This window comes from Rhinichthys klamathensis, unplaced genomic scaffold (genome assembly GCF_029890125.1).
Source record: "Rhinichthys klamathensis goyatoka isolate OS25496 unplaced genomic scaffold, OSU_Roscu_1.1 h1tg000369l_1, whole genome shotgun sequence".
NCBI lineage: Eukaryota > Metazoa > Chordata > Actinopteri > Cypriniformes > Leuciscidae > Rhinichthys > Rhinichthys klamathensis.
The window spans coordinates 3,076,195-3,100,780 of NW_026606877.1; the positions used below are offsets into that span (position 1 = coordinate 3,076,195).

At 39.0% G+C, this 24,586-nt stretch overlaps 1 protein-coding gene across 2 annotated transcripts; it reads right to left on the reverse strand.

Annotated features, from left to right (window-relative positions):
• Positions 1–300: 300 nt before the first annotated feature.
• Positions 301–24,586, reverse strand: kank1a (KN motif and ankyrin repeat domains 1a). Of its 2 annotated transcripts, XM_056233400.1 has the most exons (13): positions 24,568–24,586; positions 21,711–21,839; positions 10,101–12,743; positions 9,056–9,208; positions 6,998–7,094; positions 6,436–6,621; positions 5,228–5,315; positions 4,390–4,609; positions 2,278–2,420; positions 1,920–2,120; positions 1,634–1,732; positions 1,236–1,340; positions 301–1,081 (listed from the first exon to the last, which is right to left on the reverse strand). In XM_056233400.1, the coding sequence occupies exons 2-12, from the start codon at positions 21,745–21,747 to the stop codon at positions 1,281–1,283; spliced, it is 3,927 nt and encodes a 1,308-aa protein (XP_056089375.1). In that variant the 5' UTR covers positions 21,748–21,839; positions 24,568–24,586; the 3' UTR covers positions 301–1,081; positions 1,236–1,280. The 2 variants fall into 2 exon arrangements, with proteins under 2 accessions (XP_056089375.1, XP_056089374.1); XM_056233399.1 differs by having other exon boundaries at positions 301–1,340.

Here is a 24,586-nt window from a genome sequence, read left to right on the forward strand (position 1 = left end):
TTTATTAAAATATAGTAAGTATAAAATATAATATAATTCAATGTTTAATATTAAATTATGTTTAAAAATACATTGGTTTAATGTATGCAATTAAATTATTTTCAACTGAATATTTCCTGCTTGAATAATAGTGCATGCCTAATAAGAAGGGAGCTCAAGACAGCAAGTCATGCCTAAATTCATTAAGAGTGTAGATTAGCTGTCCTTTCCAGTAGAGGGAGACATTGTACTGTTGACCTGTACGAAACCAGTGAAAGAAAAGTTTCATAGGATAGACTAAAAAACCAGCAACAAGCCATGTCATTTTATTTTAGTACTTTATTATTGAGTTATAGGCTACTATCGGCAGTTTTCTGTTATTATATTTGTGACTACACGAAAAGCCACACATTAGATGCAAGACATAAGTTTATTACATAAAGGCCAGCCAAAGCTATTATATCTACACATCGCAAACATACATTATATACAATGAAAGTACAATTATTTCCGATAAAAACTTTTAATTGGTAAATATATCAGAAATTTCCTAAATACTGTGATTTTTAAATAGATGAAATGGCAAGTATAAAAGTAAGAACCATTTCCAATCTAGAAACATGAATAAAACAAGTTGAAAATCTGTATTTCAACTTGTGATACGCACTGGACATCTCTGCTGAGGTTTTGATAGAGGAGAAAAGATTTAAACTCTGAAAATATTGGGCAGCATATACATGGTTCAAATATAAAACTCATTGTCAGGCAACATTGGCCACATCTTGGAATTATAAATTATTGATTCTTTAAAAAAAAGAAAGGGGGGGGGGGCAGCTTTGAACAGGACTATAGATAAGCTTTAGGCCACTTAGAGGAAAAATCCCAAGACATTTTCATATATTATAAAATGACATTTATATGAGAATAAAAAAATTCTGAAGGCAACTCCATAGCCACGTTCCAGTTGACCTCTAGCTCTGATATTATGCTGGTGATTTCAGGCAGAAGAAATACTTCGTTTCGAATACATTCAGGGTGAGTACAGATTTGAGGTCTTGAAAGGACCGACTCTTAACTAGCAAGTCCATTTGTATTATATAATCTGAAGCCAAGGAGAAAGACATCACTAAGAAGACATTTGCAAAAGTGCTCAGTATAATTGCCTACTATCCACTAGTTGAGGTTTGAAGTACGTTTTCAGTCTTTTAGCTTTAGATTTGGTTTCTAGCTGATGAAAATGGTAGGCATGGCAGAACCTGAAAAAATAGCAGCTCGGGCAGGGTGGGCTAAAAGCTCTCCAATCAAACATGTCCCTTCCTTGTAGGACTGGGTGAAGTCTTCCTCCCAAGACGAGGCGTACCCTGTGAACAGATGACAGACATAAAAGGAATGATTAAGAGCCAAACATGAGTCAGCTGCAAAATATATAACCATTAGAAAAGACCCTAAACTCTAGCATTATAAAATAAACTGTCATTCTCAGCTGTAACACTGAAACAGGTCAAGATTCTTTATATTAGTTCTGTGCAAAAATATCCCAATTTTTCAAGCTCTTTCAAAAGAAAGACATTTTGAATTATGATCATAATGTACAAATACACAGATAAAATGAATGCATTGCATATCATCTGAATGTGAAAGTGTGGTCACTCACTGGTGATTGTGCTTTGGAGAAGTTCATATGGGCATACAGCAACACTGCTATGTCCTTATGACCCGCTTCCAGAGCAATTGACAGGGCGTTACTCTCATCCTAGGGATAAAAAAAAAAAACATCTAAATGGTCAAACGCTTCATTAGCCTTACTTGCTGTCTCCTAACAATACTGCTGTATGTATCCACTAAGAGAAACGAGTTAGACACGTTATAGAAATATACTTCATGTTCTTTAAACATATTTGGTGGATTATCTAGTTTAAAAGGGGACTCTGCTCACTTACATTATCGCTGAGTGTGGCGTCGCAGCCCGGCTGAGCCAGCAGCAGCTTGACTATCTCGACGTGGCCATGTTCACTAGCGCACATGAGCGCGGTCGAGCCCTCATCGTCCTGGATGTTGACGTCTGCGCCGCAGGCGAGCAGAGCCCTCACCATGTCCATTCTGCCATGACTGACAGCCAGCATCAGCCCTGTCTGACCAGCCTGGATTCACAGGGTCAATTAGATCAGCTTAGACACTTCTAAAGTAACTGTGTGGAAAGCTATTAATCTAGGTTAATGCACATTTATAAACATACTATTTCGCTTATTCTTGTTTGTTATTAATGCTCTTTCAGTGTAACTGTCGGATCACACTGACCTGGCTGGCTTTTGCATTGACATCTCCTTTGCTGAACAGCTCTTCAACCACCCTCATGTCCTTCGGGGCCTCCACGGCAGCTAGTGCTGCTAGCATGATGGGAGTATAGCCCGCCTTGTTCTGCTGATTGACATTGCAGACGTCTGTGATGAAACAGAGGGAACAGGGGAATCAGAGAGAACGCTGAGCCCACCCTTGAAGTAAATGCATTTGGAAGGAAGCCATCTTTTGTGTGAATTTAAGAGATGCAGGCTATTCAGACTCAGAGTCATGGGCTGTGGAATAAGAGAAGGACCAAAGCGGGGCTTCGCTGACTGGCAATGGGGCAAAGATGGCCAGAGGGTCTGAGAATGGAAGCAGACAATCGAGACAATGGGGGCTGCCTGAGTAGAGTCAGATAGTAGAGGAGCACAAAGAAGTTGGGATAATGGGCTTTTATTTTCAGGAGTCGAGGCACCTCATCATGTGGTATTCAGAGAGGTCTTTGGTGCTTTTTGGAGGGGGAACACTGGGAAACGGCCTGATTCTGGATGTGGCTGGAGAATTTGCCATTAGCTTACATTCACCATTCAAAAGTTTGGGCTTGGTAAGATTTTCGAAAGAAGTGTGCTCAAACTCAATAAAATGCTCCGATACCAACAACCAATACCACGCAGCGTGTGCAGTTCAGTGCTTGTGACAGAGAAACAGAACAGAGGAAAGGAGAGCAGAATGGATATATCAGAGAAGGATATGTATGAAGTAAATGTATCGAAATAATAGAACGTTAAACAAAAACAACTTCTACGCCTATAGCTGCTGAGCGCGAGCTGAGAGGCAAAACACACGGAGTGTATTGAGCGCACAGCGGCACAGACACGAAAGCTTGTCGAGCGCACAACCCTTTTTCATTGACATTGCTGGAAATTTTGTAGTTTGGTTGGAAATGATAGCAAAGAAAGTAAAATGAGGAGCATATTACCAACGTTAACTGACGGTAAAGAGAGAGAGCGCACACTTCGGTTGCTTACTTTTGATTGCTGATTGTTCACTCAGCTCACATGCGTCATTTGCATTAAATCTAAATCGTATGTGCAAGTACAAAAATCAACTGTTACATGATTTATGTATAACGAGTGGTTCCCTACATTATTTCAGGAAGGCGGTACAGTAATAGCATGACGTTTTCAATAAGTTTTCTGTGTGAAAACATCAGAAGCGCGCGCCCAGAAAAGCTGCCTTCTCTTTCATGTCTTCTTGTGCTTTAACGGACAAATTCACACAAAATTATGTAAAAAAAATGCCCGTATTGGCAAGTATTCTTGTGAAACATAGTCGGTTATGTCTTAAGTGAATTTAAACAGTTGAAAAAAAATGGTACATGTAAGTATGTTGGATACATGCAGCTCTTAAAGTGACAGCAGCCTAATAAAACTACTGCTGTCTTCGTCCTCAATGTTAATCTAACAACAAAAGACAGAGAAAATCACTCACTCTTGACTGGTTGAGCCCTGCTGAAGCAGCTCTAAATATTAATTGTGCTATTAAATGAAAGACAAGTTGTCTTGTTTTTTAGTTGTCTGTTACTGTTTATGTTTTATAACTGTTTGTGGTTTGTTCTTAATAAAGCTTTGATGATGATGATGATGATAACAGTAGTTCCTACAATACATTTTAACAGGCATAATTTGGCATGAAAATAACTGAAGGAAATGTCTATTTGCTAAGCCAACTAATTTGATTCATAGTGTATTCTTTTGGTTTCTCTTCCCAATATAATTTTTTTTTAAATGCAATGAAAATACAGGTATCGGTACTCCGTATCAGCAAGTACTAGTATCGTATCGGACTCGTTCTGGAAAAAGTGGTATTGGTGCATCCCTAGAATTAACATTCGTATCTGGTGATCCGATCACAAATGCACAGAGACAAATGCACAGAGCTAACTACAGGTGTAAACGGACCCAAAGTGTTTTGTGATCACGTGACTTTATTCATGCCGATGCGTCCCAAACAACCTCAACACACTCCACCTTCACACTCGTCAATCATCCACTGCTCTAAAAAGCTGGCTGTACAGTAAGTGGCTTTAAAAGACAATGTGGATATGTGGAATGTGAGTCACATACTTACCAGCATCCAGCAGCTTTTTTACAATGTGGAAGTTGGAATGGGATACACTGTAATGGAGGGCGGTGTTTCCGTTGCCATCAGCCATATTTACAATGTGTTGTAGCAGGGCAGGGCAGATGCCCCTGAAAGCATTCAGGTAATCCTCCACCATCTCTGCCACGGCCGTCTTCTGACTGGACACACGGAACCACTCGTGCTGCACTGTGTTCACATATGGCCTCTGGAATGACACAAAATGAGAAATAGGATTGAGATCAGAATGTATTATAGGGGATTTATATGAATTGTGCTCTATTGTAGTAACACTTCAACATGGAAGGAATCCCAAAATCAATGTAAAAACGTAATATTGGTAAACAGAAGCAAAACATCCAGCATCTTGTTACATAATTATCCTAATTAGTCTAAATTACATCCACTTATTAGACACATCCTTTCTGAAATTCAGGGATAATACAGCTTTGACTTGAGGCAGGACATAAGAGTATGCCTGTCAGTGCACAGCTGGGTGCAGCTGACCCTCAGACCCTCTGCTCGGGGGTCAGCAGAAATAAGTGTTGATCCAACATTCTTTTACACCACGTTACCCACAAAGAAGCCAATTTCCTTCCCGTTCAGGCGCAGTGAAGCAGAGCATGAAGAAACATCTAAAACTGCAATTTGCTTTGAATCAGTTGGTTGTTTGGCAAGATTGCTGACTTAGCAAAAATAATAATACTTTTTTTTTAAACGGCAAAACTTAAGAAAAGAGAGGATCTCACCAAATAATTATACTAATCTAAAATCACAGATATTATTTTTGTGCACTAAGGGTTTACACAGGGTTATATTATCTTACCACATCTTTACTGGAAAGAGTCTTGGGGTCGCTGAGGTGGGATTTCAGCATATTGCATGCAGAAAGCATCTTCTCATTCAAATCATACCTGGGAAGAACAAAAAAAGCAGTGTTACTAAATGCATGACACTTCTGACTGCTAACCAGTATCAGGTAAAGAACAAAAATGAATTTTTGGAGAACAAACGAAAACCACATTTTGAGGTGGTCAGGGGATTCAGGATTCTGAACACTTGACAAAGATGTAAATGCTAATGTATTTCCATTATCTGCATACAAGTACATAATCTGTAAAACAGAGGTTGTGCCAAAAATAATTATCCATAACCCAAGGACATGTTTTCTGTCATGCTGTATTTTCTTAACGTGAAATAATTTCACAAGAACGTCTGTGTCTTCTGCGCTGTTTTGTGGCTTATTGGCTCTCACAATGTAGAAAAAGACAACAGAGACTGCGGTCTTGTGATCTGGTTATCTGATTTAATGAACAATATCCCGTGAATGATCCTACTGGACTAAACTAGGAATCTCTTATTTCTCTCCCCAAGTCCTCACTCACGTCTCTCTATTATTCTAATTTCAAAGTAGCGATTTAAAACTTAATTTGTTTCTCCCCTTCACTTCTAATCTCTATTAGCATCTTTTACTGTTGGAATGCTTGTAAATTAGGGAAACATAATAGACCACGTCTGAATGTATATAGAACTATCTGGCAAAGTATTTTTTAAAATTAGTAAATGGTTGAAAATGTATAAATGGCGTTTTCCATTTAGCATGGGTAAGTGTGATCAGCTCTCTAACTGATCACATTGGAGACGCATTGAAATGCAAAGTGTAAATGAATTCTAGCTAAAAAATATCCAGAAACTATCCAGATATGAAATAATGTTTATTCCAGGTGGAAAGTGGACTACTTGGAGATTATGAAAAGCATTACTTTAGGACTCTTTCTCATGACTCATGTCAGGCTTGGTATGCAGGATTCTTAACTGATATGATTATACAGAGCTCCCATTCCTGCCTCCAGTGACTACATTCCACTTTTTAAAAAATATTCAAATATTACATTGCAGACATCACATCCAAACTACCTTACATTTTCTTTCTAATGCAAGAGATGCTTGAATTGGTCTACAGTCATAAATGACGCAACACTAACTACGAATCACTTGTTGCATGTGGATCTAAGAGTTACTGGCAGTACTTGCCTCTGCCTTTTGTCCTGGCCTAAATCTTCAGTGTCTCTATCTTCATCCACTGCTTCATTGTTTCGGAATTCTTCTTTCCTCCTTTCTCTCACATTCGCCATCTTGTCTTTCTCCTCCCCTTCATCCTCTGACCCAGAGGAGCTGCTCTCTTCTGAGCTGGAGTCATCGCTCGATGTCGTCTCATACCTAGAGATGGAAAACAGCATGGAGTTGAATCTATGCACAATTACATGATACTCCAGAATACCTTATTCTGACTGTTCAACTGCAGCACTGATTTGGTAAAATAACCACTTATCACTTATTTATTCATGTGCAGGTTACTAAGAATATATAAATTTATACTGTAATGTTGTTGCAGCTTAAGCTAAACTACAAGTAATGTGTCATACTATTTTGTAAGTAGCCATGTAATAAGCTTTGCATGATCACCCTCAAGTTTTTTGTTTTTTTTTGGTTGTATGCCTTACATATAACCAACATCAACTCAGAAATATTTTTTTATCATACACTTCTTCCGTGAGAAATATATTTTCTCCTCTTACTTGGAACGAGAACCTACCCTCCATTCACACCAACAAACTGCAAGTTCTTTTTTGTGCCATTAGGTCCCTGATGACCGTCTTTCTTCATGATGGACTTCAGGGTGCTGTGACTGCCTAGTAGGGAAGAAAAATACAGGCAATCAACAATTATTATTTTATACTGTTAAAGTATAGCTTAATTATTTACATTTTAAATCATATTTTTCCAGGTACAAACAGTAGTAGTCAGGTATTCAAGTCTACATGCATATTTTTAGTGCAACGATTTTAATATAGATCTGTAAAATATTTTGTTTTTTATAGATAAGTAATATTTTGCCTCCACCACAAATGCTGACAGAAATCTACACACCCTATCAAAATTGAAAGAAACACATAAAGCTGACATCATGATTTATGAAATACAGTGTTATTGCTGTTATGGGAAATGAACAAGAAGAATCTACTTTAGCCAGCAACAGCTAATCAGGACCATAAGCTGGAGTTGGCTACATTACTTTTCCAAATCTGACTGACATGTAGAATGTCCAAACTTGTTGTCATTTTCAACAGAAGAAAATATCATCAAGCGCCGCTAGTTCAGAAAAAAAAAGTTTTTGCATATCAAACATGCGTTTAGAAAAAAACTATGTGAAGCAAAAGAAACATCCCGCAGTCTAAAGCTATGGCAAACATGTTAAGTACAGGCTTTGCTCTGCCAAATACCGAAGAGGATCACCGCCCCTCTCCACGGAGACTGAAAAAAGAACAGTTCTGAGAACTGCCAGAACATGCCCTAAAGATGGACACACTCCCTCTGACTGTCTGTATCTCGAACATTGTAGACGATGAAGACACTCATTATCCACGTTTCCCTTATTTTGACGGGTGAGAGCAGTTAACTAAGTTAGTTAACTGAGAGATTATGAGAGTAGTTACCCTGTAACTACATGCCTTGAAGCTGTTAATCTGTTACATGCTCTCCTAAGACAGTCACACAAGGGTGTCTTCATGAAAAAAAACATCCATCAAGGGGGAGTTCAACATGAAGAAGTGGCTTCTTTTATAATGGTTACTCACAGTCTTATAGTATTTTAAGGCGGGACCCTACAGGTGAATAGGGTAATTTTTTTAACTAGCAGATATCACCATGAATCTTTCCCAGTTGATTACCTACATTAAGATGAGAAAAAAATGTATTACAAGTTTTCTGTAATTTAATGTTTAAATAGTGCATATTTAATTAGATAATGCCTAATTTGCATAAATCTGAGTATTGGATAAAGCCAGGTTCAAAATTCTTTTTTCATTGTGTTCACATATTAGATGGGGGGAAAAATTACAGAGGGATTTATGGATATACTTTTGTTATCCTATAAATCAGAATATACTGTCAATAGCCTTAAAAAAAACTATTTTCGCCATGTTTTTTGGAATAAAATGTTATACAAATCAGGCTAGGAATAATATATTTACAAGTCTCTCTGTAAATGTCTTCATAATATAACTAGGTACAAGAATGGAAAGTTTGGCGTATATAGGTGCTACTGAAGTGGAGATTTCGGACTTCGGAGTATGAGAGAAAAGTCATTTTGAGAAAACGGGCTTTAAAAATTTAGCATCAGCCAATGAGATTGAGCATTTAGAGTTAAATCCCCCCTTTTACTTTCACGATTGGTTGCTGATAAAAATAAAATGACCATATTTGGATCCGACAGCATTGTACAGGGGAGAGAGAGCTTTCTAACGGTGTATGTGATGACAGGGTGCAGACAGCGATCGCGGAGCAGCGGGATGATTTAGAAGAGCGCCAACTTTTGATGAATTTATGAGAAATCTAGAGACGCAAACAGACAAAGTGTAGTAAAATAAAGACCTAAATGTGTTTTTCGGACTTTTTTTCACCACAAGTCTGAAAGAAGAGATGTTATTGAAGACAAATATGCCAAAATCTCAAAATTGACCAGTGAAAAAACCCCCAATGTTTTTGCCTGCCTTAAAAAACAACACACTGATTATCAACTACAACTGACTATAACTGCAAAAATATTTACAAATATGTCTCTTGTTTGGTGATAGAACTAGGCATACAGTACCATGCAATGCTGTGGACATTTGCTGGTCCATGCGGCTTTTCTGTGTAGCTGTACTCTGTTCATGCGAGTCGTCAGTATAGACATTTTCTATCCGTGAGACCTCTGTTCTCACACTACTAGAGTGGGAATCGACTGCATTGACCATCTGCGTTTCTGGATAAATGGAACAAGAAGAGACAGAAAAAAGGCAGACATGAGGAACAGCAATATATTTCTGTACATAAATTGCTCGCTCTCAAATTATATGTCCAAGAAGACATTATAATATAGCTCCTGCCAAAACAGAATTGCATGAAAAGGACATCTCAAGATCACATAGAAGTGTGTCAGAATGCTGTTCTTACGGATTATCTCACAGAGCAATGTGCAATGGTTATGATATGAATCTGAATTCAAGACTCAAGATAATCTTCAGGTTTAGATATCAGATGGTCTTTTGTTGGCATGCACCAAATGTAGTAATGTAATAAAAACATTTCAGCAAAAGAATGTATAATATGGAGAATACCTGAGTGCATCTCCTGCTTAATCTAGAGCCAAATCTTATCACAGCAGACATGGAAACACTAAATCTTGGCAGCAATTTTGACTGATCCATTGGCCATAATACTCTGATGCGCATGTAAAAATTCTCTCCTTCATTCTCGCTTTCCCCTTCTCTACAGAGTAGAAGGAATTGTTATTTATAACTTCAGAGCATTCCATAAAAATACATGCTAAAATGCTGGTATTTCTAAATAAAAGATTAGAGAGAAATACAAGACCGCTGGACTAAGAACTTTTAGATTCCTACCATTTTAAAGCCTTCATTCCTGGAAATAAAAACAGTACTTGTGCACATACTTAAATATACTTTGGATATGCTTCAAATGGGACAGTGAAATATTTATCATTATGATCATTAAAATAAAAAATTCACAACAGTTCCCCAGTAAAACCAGACCAGATTAATGAGGTCATTGCAATATGCAAAAAAAGAGCTTTTAAAAATCAGCATAGATGCTTAAACATTGAGCATATAGGGTTTAAGCAAACTGCAACTAACCTTTCACGGTGTGGTCTGATTTCTCCTGCTGCCTTAGGAGGTCCACATTGCAGAGTTCCTCAACACTTCCATACTTCATAACTGAATTGATGGATGATAGTGTAGTAACTAGCTCACTGTTGATGGAGCTAAACTGGGATTGTTGAGGTGGGTCGAATGCATCTGCCAGCTCACTGTAGTTCTGAGCAAGCAACATCTGCTGTTCCTGCAAGAGCTTCTGCACTCTCTCTATGTAGTGATCAAGTCCAACACCTGCCCCAGCCTGTGACTGGACGGGTCCTGCTGATGGCATTGATCCCACAGGCATACTCTTAACTTGGGTCGGGGCAGGAGACTGACAGGGGCCACAGGCAATGTTCCTTGTCTTCTGACCGACTAAGAAGTTTTCATGTATGCTCATGTGGCCAACCCCAGCCTCTTTTGTTTTGCAAGATGCTGACATATCAAGCATAACCTCCTCAGATGCTGTAGTACCTACTGAAACTGAGCGTGTTTTCAATGTGGCCGGCACATCTTTTACAAGACCATCCCCAATGGCTATTGTACGAGTCTCCACTGGTACAGTGCTTACTTGTTTGTCTTTTGAGTATGGTTGTGTATTAGTGCAGGAATCAGTAAGAATGACATTGTCTGTATTGGTTAACTTGGCTATTGTCTCGATTTCTGTGTTTGTGTACTGTGAAGCACACATGGGTAAGACCATGACTCCAAAATCAGTTCTGTGAACATCATCTGTTGCTGAGCTCTGGGTTACCATCTCCTTGATGGGCCCGACCATTACATCCACTGAACAATCTCCACATCCAATAGACCTGAACTCTCTGGCTTGTTCAGCCTCTCTTTTGCAAAGTCCTAAATCTTCGGCCGTTAACTCAGTGTTGATCCCCATTTCACATACACTTAAGTCCACTCCCACACTCCGGTTGCACATCACAACCTGTCTGCCGACACACTGATCATGAACCTCAGCACGTTCTTGTACAACCCATCGCTCCATTGGCAACTCTGGACCCACCAAAACATGCCTTGCATCTGGTCTGCAAGTAATGCCTACTGAATTCATTTTTTGGACATGATTTGTGCTTGCGTCATTAAACTCAAAATGGTTGCCCACACCTTGGCTCTCTGTGGACACTCTGGCCTCCACTGAAGTGCTGTACATCTCTGGCCTAGCCATCATACCCTTGTCTGTTTTTTTTCTCGATCCAGCCACTTGAAGCTGAAGCTTTAGCTTTCCCATCTCCATTTCGTGGGTGGTCTCCTTAAGTTGGACCTCCAGTCTATAGATCTTCTCTTTGAGAGCTTCGATGGTCTGGTGTTGCATCTCGATTTCAGCTTCTACCTCACTGCTCATTCCTAGCATGGCTTCAGTCACACCAACACCTGTGCTCCTCACCTCCTGCTCCGTTCCAACAGCCACATCTCTGCATTTCCCAGGAGACTTTCGGTAAACAACCACGTCGTTCATGTTCTCATCGGCTCCGACACCAATGGACTTGCTCTCACGACTCCACCGCTGGATGTTTTGGTTTGTTTTTTGCTCTGTTTGGTGTAAGCTGTGCTTTATTTCCTCACCATTGTCCTGTATGTTCCTCTCCAGAGCCTCCACCTCAGCTGTCAATTGCCTAAACTCTTGTAGCCTTTGGGTGCTCTGCTCAGTGTTCTCCATCTCCTCAATGTGAAGTTCAGAGCCTGTCCTGAGCTGGGTCAGGGGCTCATACTGATCAGCACTGCCAACACTATAGGAGCGCTTCCTAAAACCTCCACAAGGACCCTGCCCCGCTACCTTGGAGTTATTCATCTTGGACACTAGTTGCCTTTTCTCTTCTTGCAAGACTGATATCTTGACTTGAAGAATTGGGATGGTCTTTACCTGCTCTTCCAGTTCTTTTAATCTCTTTAAAGCCACTACCATCTGTTCTCGAATGTGCTGGAGGTGCAGAGGGCTAACATTGGTCACTGGTGTGGTCATGCCTGAGCTGAGGGGACTGTGGCGGATCGAACTACCCATAGAGGATGTGAAGTAGGGGTTGTACTCGCCATTGCCCAGATGTCCATTATGTTGGAAAGAATGCAAGCTAGGTGAAATCTGGCTTGCCCCATAGGAGCCACTGTAAGAGGACAGGGAACTGGAAGAGCCCATTCCGCCAAAACTGGCCAGTCGCCTGCGAGGCGGCTCGCTGACTGGTGGCTGCATAAGGAGCCGCTCTTGCTCCAGTCGCCTTCGAGTCTCCATCAGTGTTTTCTCCACCTGGGGGTTATGGCGAAGAAGGCGGGGAGAAGGTGGTGGCAGCAAATGCTTGGTCTCAGGGACGTTCACAAAGGCTTGGGGAGCTTCATGAACTTGGGCAGTATGGCCAGGGGGGGCTACCTGGTTCTGAGGCGTGAAGTAGACAGATGACTGTTTGCTCTCATCGCTGTTGGAAGAGGACAAGGAGTCTGTTGAAGTCCACTCAGTCTGGCCACTGCAACTGCTCCGAGGAGGCGGCACGGACCTGACCACTTTTGGCTTCCTCTGGATGTTTAGCTTCTTGATGGTGTTGCCCCGCTCAATGTCATCAACATACTTAAGGAAGTCCAGGTCTAGCTGATAACCATATGGTGTTTCCAAGCAGTAAGGGTCCTTCTCGTCATCATCTTTTTCTGCAAAAAAGAAAAAACAAACACAGAGTGAAATTAGTTATCTACTCATTGTACAATTTATAAAAAAAACGTATGATCGGTCCTTAAAATTACTTAATTTTGAATTGCTACTTTTTTAAGCTTAAGAACAACAACAACCTCGTTCCCCAAAAGGATTTAAACAGCCAACAACTCTAAAAACAGAAATACATTTTGACAGAATGGTTCTTCAGTCTGAGTCCTTGGTACATTAAGTATATTTATAAAGTTTGAAACCAACTCTTAAGGTTGCAGGCACAAAGGTGTGATAACGGTGTGATCACTACTGTCATGCCCTGTAATCATAACAGTGCGAGTCAGTCATTTCAACAGCACTTTACACTTATACAATAGACAAAGAACAGTCAAACCATTAACTAAAAAACAAGTTGAAATTTCCATCTATTGGTTTCCAACACTAAATGTAAAGAGTTATTACACAGAATTTCATGGCAAAACAAACTCCATGTGTTTGCTGAGCATTTGCAAGGTGGGGGCAAGTGGGGGTGGGGTTAAGGGAAAACAAGGAGAGCAAATATTTCTTTCTACCCAAAGATCAATTTGGTCTGATGCAATTGACAATATTTTAAACATTTCACTCACTCACTACATTGCAGACTAGAAATACCTTGACAGAGAGGTAAAAATGTTAATAGTTTCTTTTCAGCAAGAAGCCAAGGAATATCCATCAACAGAGCTTATATCACGGTCCAAATTCCACATCGGACAGAGAATTCCTGTCGTCAGTTAGACAGATTAACTATCTGAAAGCCAAGACACTTTCAGATGATTTAGAGAGCCAGACACAGTGCATTAAGTACAAACAACAAACCACTGAACATTTTCTTGGTACGTTTTAAGGACACATGTAACATGCATGAAAGTTTACTTGACCATGTAACACTCATTCAAACACTGCCTATATAGGTTTAACTGAAAGAGGTTTTGGGGAGGTTAAGGCAACCTAATCCCTCATTGTACAAGCGTCACTTACCCCAAGTCAAACAGCAGTCCTCATGCAGCAGCGCCTGTTCCCTTACAAGCCGTCATAGTTTTATAACTAGAACAAGCTGCAGGCTGCCTCCCCTCACTCACTGAGCACTTTCTCAACCTTCACTCCATAAGGGGAAAAATTCCACTATTGGTGTAAACTTAGCCCAGCTCTGCGCCGCCTGTGATAGGCTAGTTGCCTCTACCAATCATGCAGTACTCACACTGTTTCTTCTGTCTTGCCTCTCTGAAAGTGTTCTTTAAACACTTTGTAACCCCTTAAAACAGTGGTCCATTTTTAAACACTCTTTCCAGGGATGTCTTTGTCATATTAAGGAGCATAAACTCACCAGACACATAATACAAAGTTCAGTTAAGCTTTTGCTGCTCCTTAATGTGAACTATGTTTAGGATTACAGATAAAAACACCAAGATATAGTGACTTTTTCAATGACAATAAAGGTTTACAAAAGTTAGTAGACCAAAAGAGACATTTTTAAATACTCCAACCAAAATAAAAAGCTTTATTCTTTATTTAGTCAAGCAACAATCCTTCAACAGCACTGACAAAACCTCTTTTACTGTACTTGCACAGCAACAATAGCTAGCTTGTTAAGCACACCAGCTAGCTTTGCTGACTATAGCAAGAGCACAACAGCAATGTCATGGAGAGAGAGACAGGCTCGTCTGGTACGAGGAACAGACACTTAGGCAGCTGAGCGCTGACCTCACCGGGAGGGGGGTTGAAAACCTGTGACACTAAATGGACAAGCGAGAAGCAAGGGAAACGCATGAAAGCAGTGTGAGAAACGGCTCCAAGAATAATCCACCCACACTCTATTTTAGCAGTCTAGAATTACACTACCCACCATCAGACAAAAACAGCCTAGAGGATGTTCAGATCAAAATAGTTTATGCTACGGGCAACGTACTGAAGCAAACTTACTCTATGTTGAAAAGAACTTTTAACAGTGTAAGCAAGACTGGTTTAAAGTTCAGCAACCAGCTGGCAGAAAGTTTTTTTTTTTTTTTTTTAAAGAACAAACTGAGACAGTATTTACAGAATAAATAATTTTTGATTGAAACAAAGACATTCACACTCCATCTGTGTAAAATTCAAAACTAAATGTTAGTCCTCTCCTGTATCTAGTGCTGGCTAGGGTTACAATTTATAGTCCTTATAAAATTGATTTAATAAAATTGCCGGGTGATGCAAGTTTTTTGGGGGGATGTGTTCACACTTGGCATCCATGGTTCGATTAAAACGAGCCCTGGTGCGTTTGCTCTGTTAGTGCGGTTCATTTGAATAAGTGTGAACGCTGTCATCCGAACCTTGGTGCACACTAAACAAATGGACCGAGATCGCTGAAAAGATGGATCTTGGTCCGCTTCCAAACGAAATCTGGTGCGGTTCGAATGAAATATGAACGCAACAAGGACCAAAGACATGTAAACAAACCAAAAACGGGACATGATGTCAGAAGATGCGGCCCTAAAAAGGACAGAATGCTCAAGCATACCTGTTTTTTTCTCGTCATAGTCACAATGTTGCCCACCACAGTTCGTTCAAGCACCAGAACAGTGTCTCTTTGCAGCAGATCTTCGTTTGTGTGTGAGACGGAGGGATTCCTGCCGCTGTTTTGACTCCTTTACACATTTTATAAGCTCTTCACGAGTTCTCAGCTGGTCAAAATACAATCATATTTAGGTTACGAACATACAACGAGGGCATTTAGCCAAGCACACAGCATTGGTTTGGATGTCCAATAAGTTCTGTCTCGAAATATACGTAATAAAAGCCAACCAATCGGATTGTGAACATACAGTATCCCTATGCCTTTAGGTTCGGTGTTAAAATGCCAATGTGAACGTGAAGGGGACCAGGACTAAATGTTTTGGTTTTTTTTGTTCAAGACCAAACAAAGCAAGCAAAACAAACTACAAGTGTAAACACACCCTTAAATGTGATTGGCTAAAACCAAAAAGCAAGGATATGGCAGTGACAGTTTCTGACAGGTGGACAAACAAACGTGACATGTGATCATTTGGCATGTCTGTTGTAGCAAAGTTATTTCTGGACAAAATGAGCAGAAACAGCCCCATGTAAATGGGGTTTGTAAAAGGAATGGATTTTGTCAAAATAAAGGGGAAAAAAGGTGTTAAATCCACATTAGGATTGATTAGTCCAATCTGTCTCAACCGTTTAAAAAGGTAGAGAGGAAATGGTTTGCAGAATCCCATGGGAATATTTCTCAAATATGTCATTGTTTTGTGTGTTCACTTGGAATTGCAGATGGACAAGATAGTTCTCTAAATTCTCACAAGACATCCACTTTTGACCAAATGTAACAGTGTCATACAAACAACTTAAAATAGATGTCCACAGACAGCCCTGCTATTTCTGCTATTCCATTCCTGCTTGATCTGTGCACTGCTTTCACAACAACAACAAAAAAGAGATGGACAGAGAAGAATTAGTACAAGTGTGCCTCACAATCTTTGAGTTTAAAAGGGCATGGCTTATCTACTGTCTGTGTCTAACAAATGCTGTCTGACTAAATGTCCAAAGACAATGACATATCAAACAGCTGCTAAATATTTGAGCGATCAGCATTACGTTGTCACCAGAAACCGTGCCGCCTAGCAAAAGTAGAAACATTTTGACTAGACTCTTATCTAAAATCGGAAGTTCTGATTTGTTTTTGGCCTCTTTTATGTTCTGCCTATTACACTTAAGGTCTATTCTAGTACAACACTCCTGAGAGTATTCATTACCAATTACAAACCCCCGAGGACAATGTTTTCAGTTCTCATATAACACAATGAAATCTCGGTGGATCTATCACAGAATTCACAATCACCTTGGGTAAGAGATCTGCTGAATGTTAGCAATGTAGATGCCTATTTGAAAGTCTAACCTCAGATGCCCACATCTATGATGTGGCATGAAAAACAAACTAACTTCATCAATCAGCTTGTTTTGCTAACCACAAAACCTATATGGAAATTTGAGAGATCAGGATGTCAGGAATGCACCCAAGTTATCTTTCACAGTACTGTATATGTGCAACAGGAAAATACAGGTGGTAGACATACCGAAAGGATGAAACGTTTCAAAGTGTTTAAATTAATTTTTGGACTTTTCTTTTGTCAGGTGGTACGACCAAATATTTGTAAATATGTGTGTGTGTGTTTGTGTATATATATATATATATATATATATATTCCTAATTTTATGTATAAGTGAAATCTTAAAGTAACCCTTATAGAGTCTGCAGTGCCTAACACATTATTATTTTGTGGTTGTGCATTTTATCTATATTGATTTATAATTGTTGAATTCTAGTGGCCAGGTCTCTAGTATCTTTAGCATCCGATTTTACTTTTAAAGACAGAAAAATAATCATGCAATACCAGAAAATGCAATCAATACAATAACTATTCATAATATAGATTTCAGCCATTTTTTGACCTATTGTTTGCTGGCTTTGTTATTAAGTATTTACATGGTTCCACCATCTGATGAATATCAGTTTAGCCACCAGATAACATTAATAATGACAGGGACTATGCTGAATACAGAATAGTGTTTTAGTCAACACTCTATTGAAGTAAATTGATCAAAAACAAAATAAAATCACATGACATCACATTCAGATACATTGTAATTGATTGTGATTTTATCACTTTTGTTGTGATTGTTGACCCTTCGCTTACCCCTTAATACCTTAACCCACCCTTAAACCTACCCATACCACCAAACGTGTCCTAACTTTAAACGTATCCCATCTCAAATAGCAGTACAAGTGCTTTGCAAGACAAGTAGGCTACATCATACCAGACCATTTTTATGTGAGTAAATAGTAGTTAAAGACACTTAATATAAAGTGTGACCAATTTTCCTTTACTTGATACGATAATGGCATCTACATTTACTTAAATATTATGAAAATAATTGAAACATCTTTAACTTAAAACTACATTTTAGAATAATCTTAGCTTAAATTGATTATTTAGCTTAAATATTTTTAAAAAAAAAAAATTCATATATTTTTCATATATTTTCAGTCACTAATTTTACATTGGCTTTTACTTGGATGCCTGTTTTAGCTATTGGCTATGCTAGCAAGTTCATACATAGAATTTTTAAATACAATAAAGAATTTTGAGATAAAATAGTATTTTCCAACTTTTATATTGGTTGTACCACCTGACATGGAAAGTGTACCAACCTACACATACTTGAAAGTTTGATCAGTATTTGAGAGACATCTACAAACATTTTCTCTCTGCCACAAGGATCAATTGGGGTCCTCTGAATGCTGCATTTTCATGATGTCATGATTTCATACTGTTATTACCTTATCAATTCCAGGGCCGGCGATTGCTATAGGCGAACTAGGCGGTTGCCTAGGGCGACAAATGTGTTGGGGGCGTGGGCGCCCTCTAGTGTCGCCCTTGGCCTACTTCCCCTTAATCACAGAATTAGAATGACAAGCGAAACAAAAACATGTTTATTAAACATGATCATCCTAAAAGGCGCCCCTCAGCCATACATTTATTTACTTGTCAACCTGATTTTTAGATTGAATGGATGATTATCGTCGATCATTTCCTAAAGGGGCGGGGGTTAGTTGCGTTACGTTACGTTCTATGGTTACGTTAGGCAAGTGCTCGGCTGCTGCGCGCGCTGATCGAAAATGAAGCGGTCTAAAAACCCTCTGGTGCACAGGGACGAAAACGGAGAAAGCAATAAGATAAAAAGAAAGCCCAGTATAGAGGTAAGTGTTCTCATCTCAGCCATTAAGGTGTCAAATGTTCTGGCCATCGGGACTACCGGGAGATTCCCGCGGGGCCGACGTGCTTTTTGGGCCGGGTTAGGAGTGCAAAACTCAATTTCGCCTAGGGCAACCAAAGGGTTAGAGCCGGCCCTGATCAATTCATAATAAAAGAGCCATGTTTGCGGTTATGCCATCCTGACATTTGAGAATATTCCCAGGCAAAAGTTTTCTGTTTTTAGTCTTCTGATATTTATAAAATTGATATATGAGGTTTCAAACTTAAAATTATGCCATAACATTTTATTTTGAATTTCTTATTATCAAAACATCCTTTTAAATTGTTTTCTTAGTCTGTTCATTTGAATGGGCGGTTGCTCCACCTGACATTTTGGGGATTTAAGATGATTTATTATTTGAACAATTTATTATTTGAAAGTACTGAAAATGAATTCAAACTAAATAGGTTTTATAGAATAAAGTGATACATGTCATGAATTTATCAAATTATTTTAAAAGGAAATAATGCACTTGGACACAAAAATATGCACATGTATGTCATTAACCCGGTCAGCTTTGAAACACGCATCTGGGACATTTATACAGGCATTTCAGATTTATGCATTGCAAAAACTAAAAACCCACATCAATGGCCTCCAGATCTTTCCAAAACCAGTTTGTTTCAAACTGTCCAGTGCAATAACAATGCAAGTTACAGCATTACCTACTGTACGGATGCTATAGTATAGGACAGGGGGTGTGATATATTGCCTGGTGGACAACATGTTTTCCACAAAAACCTCTTGTTCAAGACCATCCAATGGAGTCCCTTTCAAAAATTATTAGTTAACTACATTAACAAACTACAAAAGAGCAACTTGAAACCTGAACAAATACAAATGCAACCTTCCTGAACATTTCTTTTTAAACCAAAGCACCAAAACACAATTGACATCAGTAATCCAAGTTACAACACTTTATTCTTAACACTTAATGGCCATTCATTCAAGTCTACCTTTAAATGCCTAGAGCACTGAATATAATACTGTTTTGTCACTTACTGGGACAGGAGTTTGAATGTAGCAGGCTAGCATTACTGGTCTGAGCATATCAGAGTCTTCTCAAACACACACACACACACACACACACACACACACAGAGAAGAGAAAACAGAGGCCCTTTTTCTCACTCTGGCCTGGTATTTCCTGACCCGGCCCATGGAAACCACGTCAGCCTTCCAGTTTAATTATCCCAGAAATCCACGTCATCTTCAAGACTACACTAACAAACACACAGAGCCATTAAACAAGTAACAAGAAACAATGCTGGAACAGATACAGAAACTTCTCTAAGAATACTCCTGCCATAAAAGAACAGAGCAACCAAGAGAAACGATGAACAGATCCAGTATTAAATCATTTATATTAACTAAACCTGCAGAACATCCCAGACTATTGCTAATCCAACCAATATTAGCAGTCAATGAACCAAGAACATCTGAAGGAATGGCTGTAAATTACATGCAGGGGATTGTTGCAGACAATAGGCTTCAAATTACTACAAATACAAGGGCTGTTATCTTATGCAGTATATTATGTAATGATGAGTGTAACTGGACTAAGTTTTCAGACGTGCTGTGATTCAGCTGATATACAACCTTTAATACCACATGAAATGGCTCGAGGAGTACAATTTCCTTTGCTGCGCAAAAAAAGAATGTAATTTTAAATGTAAATATCTGATAATTTCGTCAACTTCCAACACAGATGGCCACAAAGCTAACAGACATTGACTAAAAGCCACAAAACTTCCATTTGAGCTCATGTTTTCGACATTGTACCTAATGTCGAATTCATGTACTCAAATTATGCGCTGATACAAAATATTTAAGCAGTCACGTCCGATCCCAGGCTATAAAAACGCTTCTAAATGTTCAATACATCAATCTGCTTTGGAAGTTTCTACTCTAAATCAGGATGAAACCTTGACTTTGCAGACACATAATACACAAATAAACTGAAAATATGTTTAAAGGTTAATGAGGTACCAGATCACTTAAATAAAGAAGACCATTGTAACTCAGCAGTATTCAAGTACCCGTAATACTAGTGTCCAACAGTTTAGCATGTCCATTAGCCCTTCAATCTTGACATGCTAATCAGCTAGAACTCTAGACTTTATAATGGCACAGCTTGGCAGCCTTGTTTAACACCAAGTGCTCTGGCCTTAGTTTGCTGTGGAGGAGCCATATGGAAAGAGTCCAAGACAACACAAAATCTCCTTTAGGCTATTACTGACCTGAATTTCATTGTATAAATATCAAAGGTGAGGGTTTACTGACACAGCCAACCAAAATTCCAAAAGGAGATACAATATCATAAAGAAAGAAGCTATCTATTGACTGTGTTAGTTTAGTTAAGCTGATTTCCCTAATCTACAACAAAAACATTCCTACTTGACATTTAAAGTACCATTAAAATGACCTTTTGTCAAAACACGCTGGCTACATGGCAAAAAGGAGCAAAACCCGTTAAATCAATTTATTTCCATTGCATCACTCAATATAAAGGGACTGACAAAATAGTTCTTCTTATTACTCAAGTTGTGTCTCTTTCACTTTATTGTCAGAAGGAATGTGCAGAGGAATGCGTTGATGTTGTGGTTGAGTGTTCGGAGCCTGGCAAAGCTGACACGCAATATTTCACAGAATGCTGTGAAAAATCACACTCCTGTCCTGTTTAAGAAACGCAGGACTGTGCAAACATAGCGGGCATGAATCTTCAAACAGAGCACAAAAATCAGACAAAATATGTCTCAAAACTCACAAGCATATGTTCAGTCATGTTCATATATCTGTTCAAATGCTCACCTGGGTCTTCACTTGGCAAAGTTAAAGCTGAAGTGTCTACATTTTTAGATATTAAAATACTTTCTCCTTTTCTATCGCAAACAACCAGCCCTACAAAGAACCACTGGCTCAACCAATAGCGTGAGTTAAGGGGGAGTGTTTGGGGAAACCTGTTTGACAGCAAGTATTATTTTTGCAATTCCATTTGGTGACTCTACTGGTGCAGAAATTACACACTTTAGTTTTAACTGAGAATAATTGTAGGCATAAACACTGATGATTCATTAGCGAACAGAACAGACAATCATGCTAATTAAAAGGGAGGGGTGTTACCTGAGGCATTGCCGTTAACGTGCATGGTTTGGGCCATGGCTGCAGACACTCGTTTGAAATCCCACAGAGAGCCTGAATGCACTCATGCAAATGCCATGCATCAAATCAGCTTGCCATGCAATCTGCAAACTGGACAAAACAACAAAATGTCAGACACAATAGCACAGCATAATTCACAGCATGATACAAATACACATATACATATACAGGGTTTGAAATTAACACCCGCCAACCCGCCAAATGCGGGTAAAAATCAACTGTGGCGGGTAACGCAGTCAAATCACTAGCCAATTTGGCGTGTTAGGCTACTTATTATGTTTACTGACTTTGCTGGGGAAGTCTGTGTAAGCCAAATATGTGCAGATTTAGCGCAAATACTCAACTCTTGAGTCATCATGATATAAATACAGTGTATTGTGCAGAATCTGTGCATATCTGACTTACCTGAATGCACACACACACACGTTACTACGCAACAAATAACGACATCACGCTAGCGGAGATTAAAAAATGTTTGGTTAACAGAAAATACATTGTTATTTTCCAACATCCTACATTTTTTTGATGTTCTTTGTACTGTCTGTCCATCTATCACATTTTTGGTGAAAAGGACGAGGAAGAAAGAGGAAGCTGGAGATGGCTGGATGACAGGATTTTGTTTTAATAAGAAATTAATGTATGAAATCCAAAACTTGATATACACTCACCTAAAGGATTATTAGGAACACTGTTCAATTTCTCATTAATGCAATTATCTAATCAACCAATCACATGGCAGTTGCTTCAATGTATTTAGGGGTGTGGTCCTGGTCAAGACAATCTCCTGAACTCCAAACTGAATGTCAGAATGGGAAATAAAGGTGATTTAAGCAATTTTGAGCGTGGCATGGTTGTTGGTGCCAGACGGCATCTTAGTATTTCACAATCTGCTCAGTAACTGGGATTTTCACGCACAACCATTTCTAGGGTTTACAAATAATGGTGTGAAAACGGGAAAACATCCAGTATGCGGCAGTCCTGTGGGCGAAAATGCCCTGTTGATGCTAGAGGTCAGAGGAGAATGGGCCGACTGATTCAAGCTGATAGAAGAGCAACTTTGACTGAAATAACCACTTGTTACAACCGAGGTATGCAGCAAAGCATTTGTGAAGCCATTTGTAAGTGTGTGTGTGTGTGTGTGTGTGTGAGAGAGAGAGATTGAAAAAGTTAATTTCAAACCCTTTACATATACTATAAACAATCCAAAGTCAATGTGGTGTTCACAAAACAAATCATGGACTCAGATCTGATATAGGTGAGGCCTAAGTGACGCACCTCAGTGTTGCAATTGTGTGCTTGTCTGCAAGACCTTGTGGGCAGTTTAACCAAAACATGAGCTTTTATTGAGGTCATTTAATATTTAACAACAAATAGAACTCTAACCTTCAAAATGTTGGGCATATAGAAAGGTGCCCATTTCGTAGACATTTTGTACCTTATTTATTCCTAAAGGGTCCATATTAGTACTCAAAAGGCACATATTACCTAAAGTGTATTTATTAATACCTATTTTGTACATATTGGTACCCTTGAAAGAGACCTCTGACAGCTTTTGTACCATTTTTTTTCTGAGAGTAAATTTTTTTATACATCACCTAAAAATGTCATCATTTTGAGAAAGTTCAAATTTTGTCATCAAAGCTATCGTATAGAAACAGACTGACAGCATAACACAGTCGCGTACTTCTTCACCTTGTAAGAGATTTGAAATGAAACTAGTTCATTCCAGTTCCAGTGCTAATTTAGAATGCAGAATGCAAAGACGGAGCAACTCGACCAATCAGAAATGTTGGGCAACCAGCTCACTATTCAACCAGTCTCAAACTGTTCTGGTGCCAGAACAAAAACTTGTTTTTGTGTAAAGGAGAAGCTGTTTATATTTACATATTGGAGCATCAGAAATATCAAAAACTAAGATTCCGTATTGCTGGATTCAGCATTCAGTATGACAGCAGCAGATCGGGATTGTTTAAGCAGAGCAGCAAATATGCATGTGTGCAGCAGATACAGTGGTGGGTCTCATAAACCCCTGGTGGAAGAACGGCAGGAAGAGGAACCAGTGGGAGGTCTGCCATGTTCTCTGAAGAACACCGACTTGGGAAGCTAGTAAAAACAATGATTGGACCAGTCCTGAGTATTACGAAACACAGGACGTGTTAAGGAATTTCCTCCATCTCGCACAAAAAAACACAAACACACATATTACAACAACAACATGTCTCAGAAACATACAGCACAGCCAAAGCTCACAGCCAAACTGAGGAATCCACTTAGAAATGTTGTGCAATGTCTTTTTCAACAGTCACCACGACAAAAAGTGCATCGATATTTCTTTTTTATATGAATAGAAGACAAAGGACAGCTTTTCCTTTTCCCCATTAACACAGCAAAAGAGTTAATCAATAAATCACTTCAGTCTGTAAACAATGAGACATATTCAACACTGTGTAGACTGAGTGATTATCTTTCTTAAAGCTAAACAACTGTCTCAACAAAGACGCAAAAATGTACCAAGTTAATTGTATGAAAATATGCATATGTGGCTGAAAGTCAACTCTGAGACTGTCAAAACATGCTAAAATGCTGCCATTAAAATGAATGAATGGCTAACATTAAAATATATATTTAAACGCAGAACGTTTGATTATTTAAAAAAATTCATACAGATTAGTTTGGATCACTTACTCTACAGACAAATACACTTCAAGGATCAGTTCAGATTCAGTCCAAAATGTGTATATACACACATTAGATCTATTCCTGTCCATGCTACGAAGGTGCATGCATGCAGATGTGACAGACTAAAAAGCACACCTACCTTTTTCAGTCATTCTTAA

Bases quoted from the DNA above. Each gene is read 5' to 3' on its own strand.
- kank1a (XM_056233400.1), bottom strand. From the start codon at position 21,747: ATGGCCCAAACCATGCACGTTAACGGCAATGCCTCAG. The intron at 9,209-10,100 runs GTTAGTTGCAGT...CCATTTATCCAG, and splicing joins ATCAGACCACACCGTGAAAG to AAACGCAGATGGTCAATGCA. The intron at 2,421-4,389 runs GTAAGTATGTGA...GTTTCATCACAG, and splicing joins AAAAAAGCTGCTGGATGCTG to ACGTCTGCAATGTCAATCAG.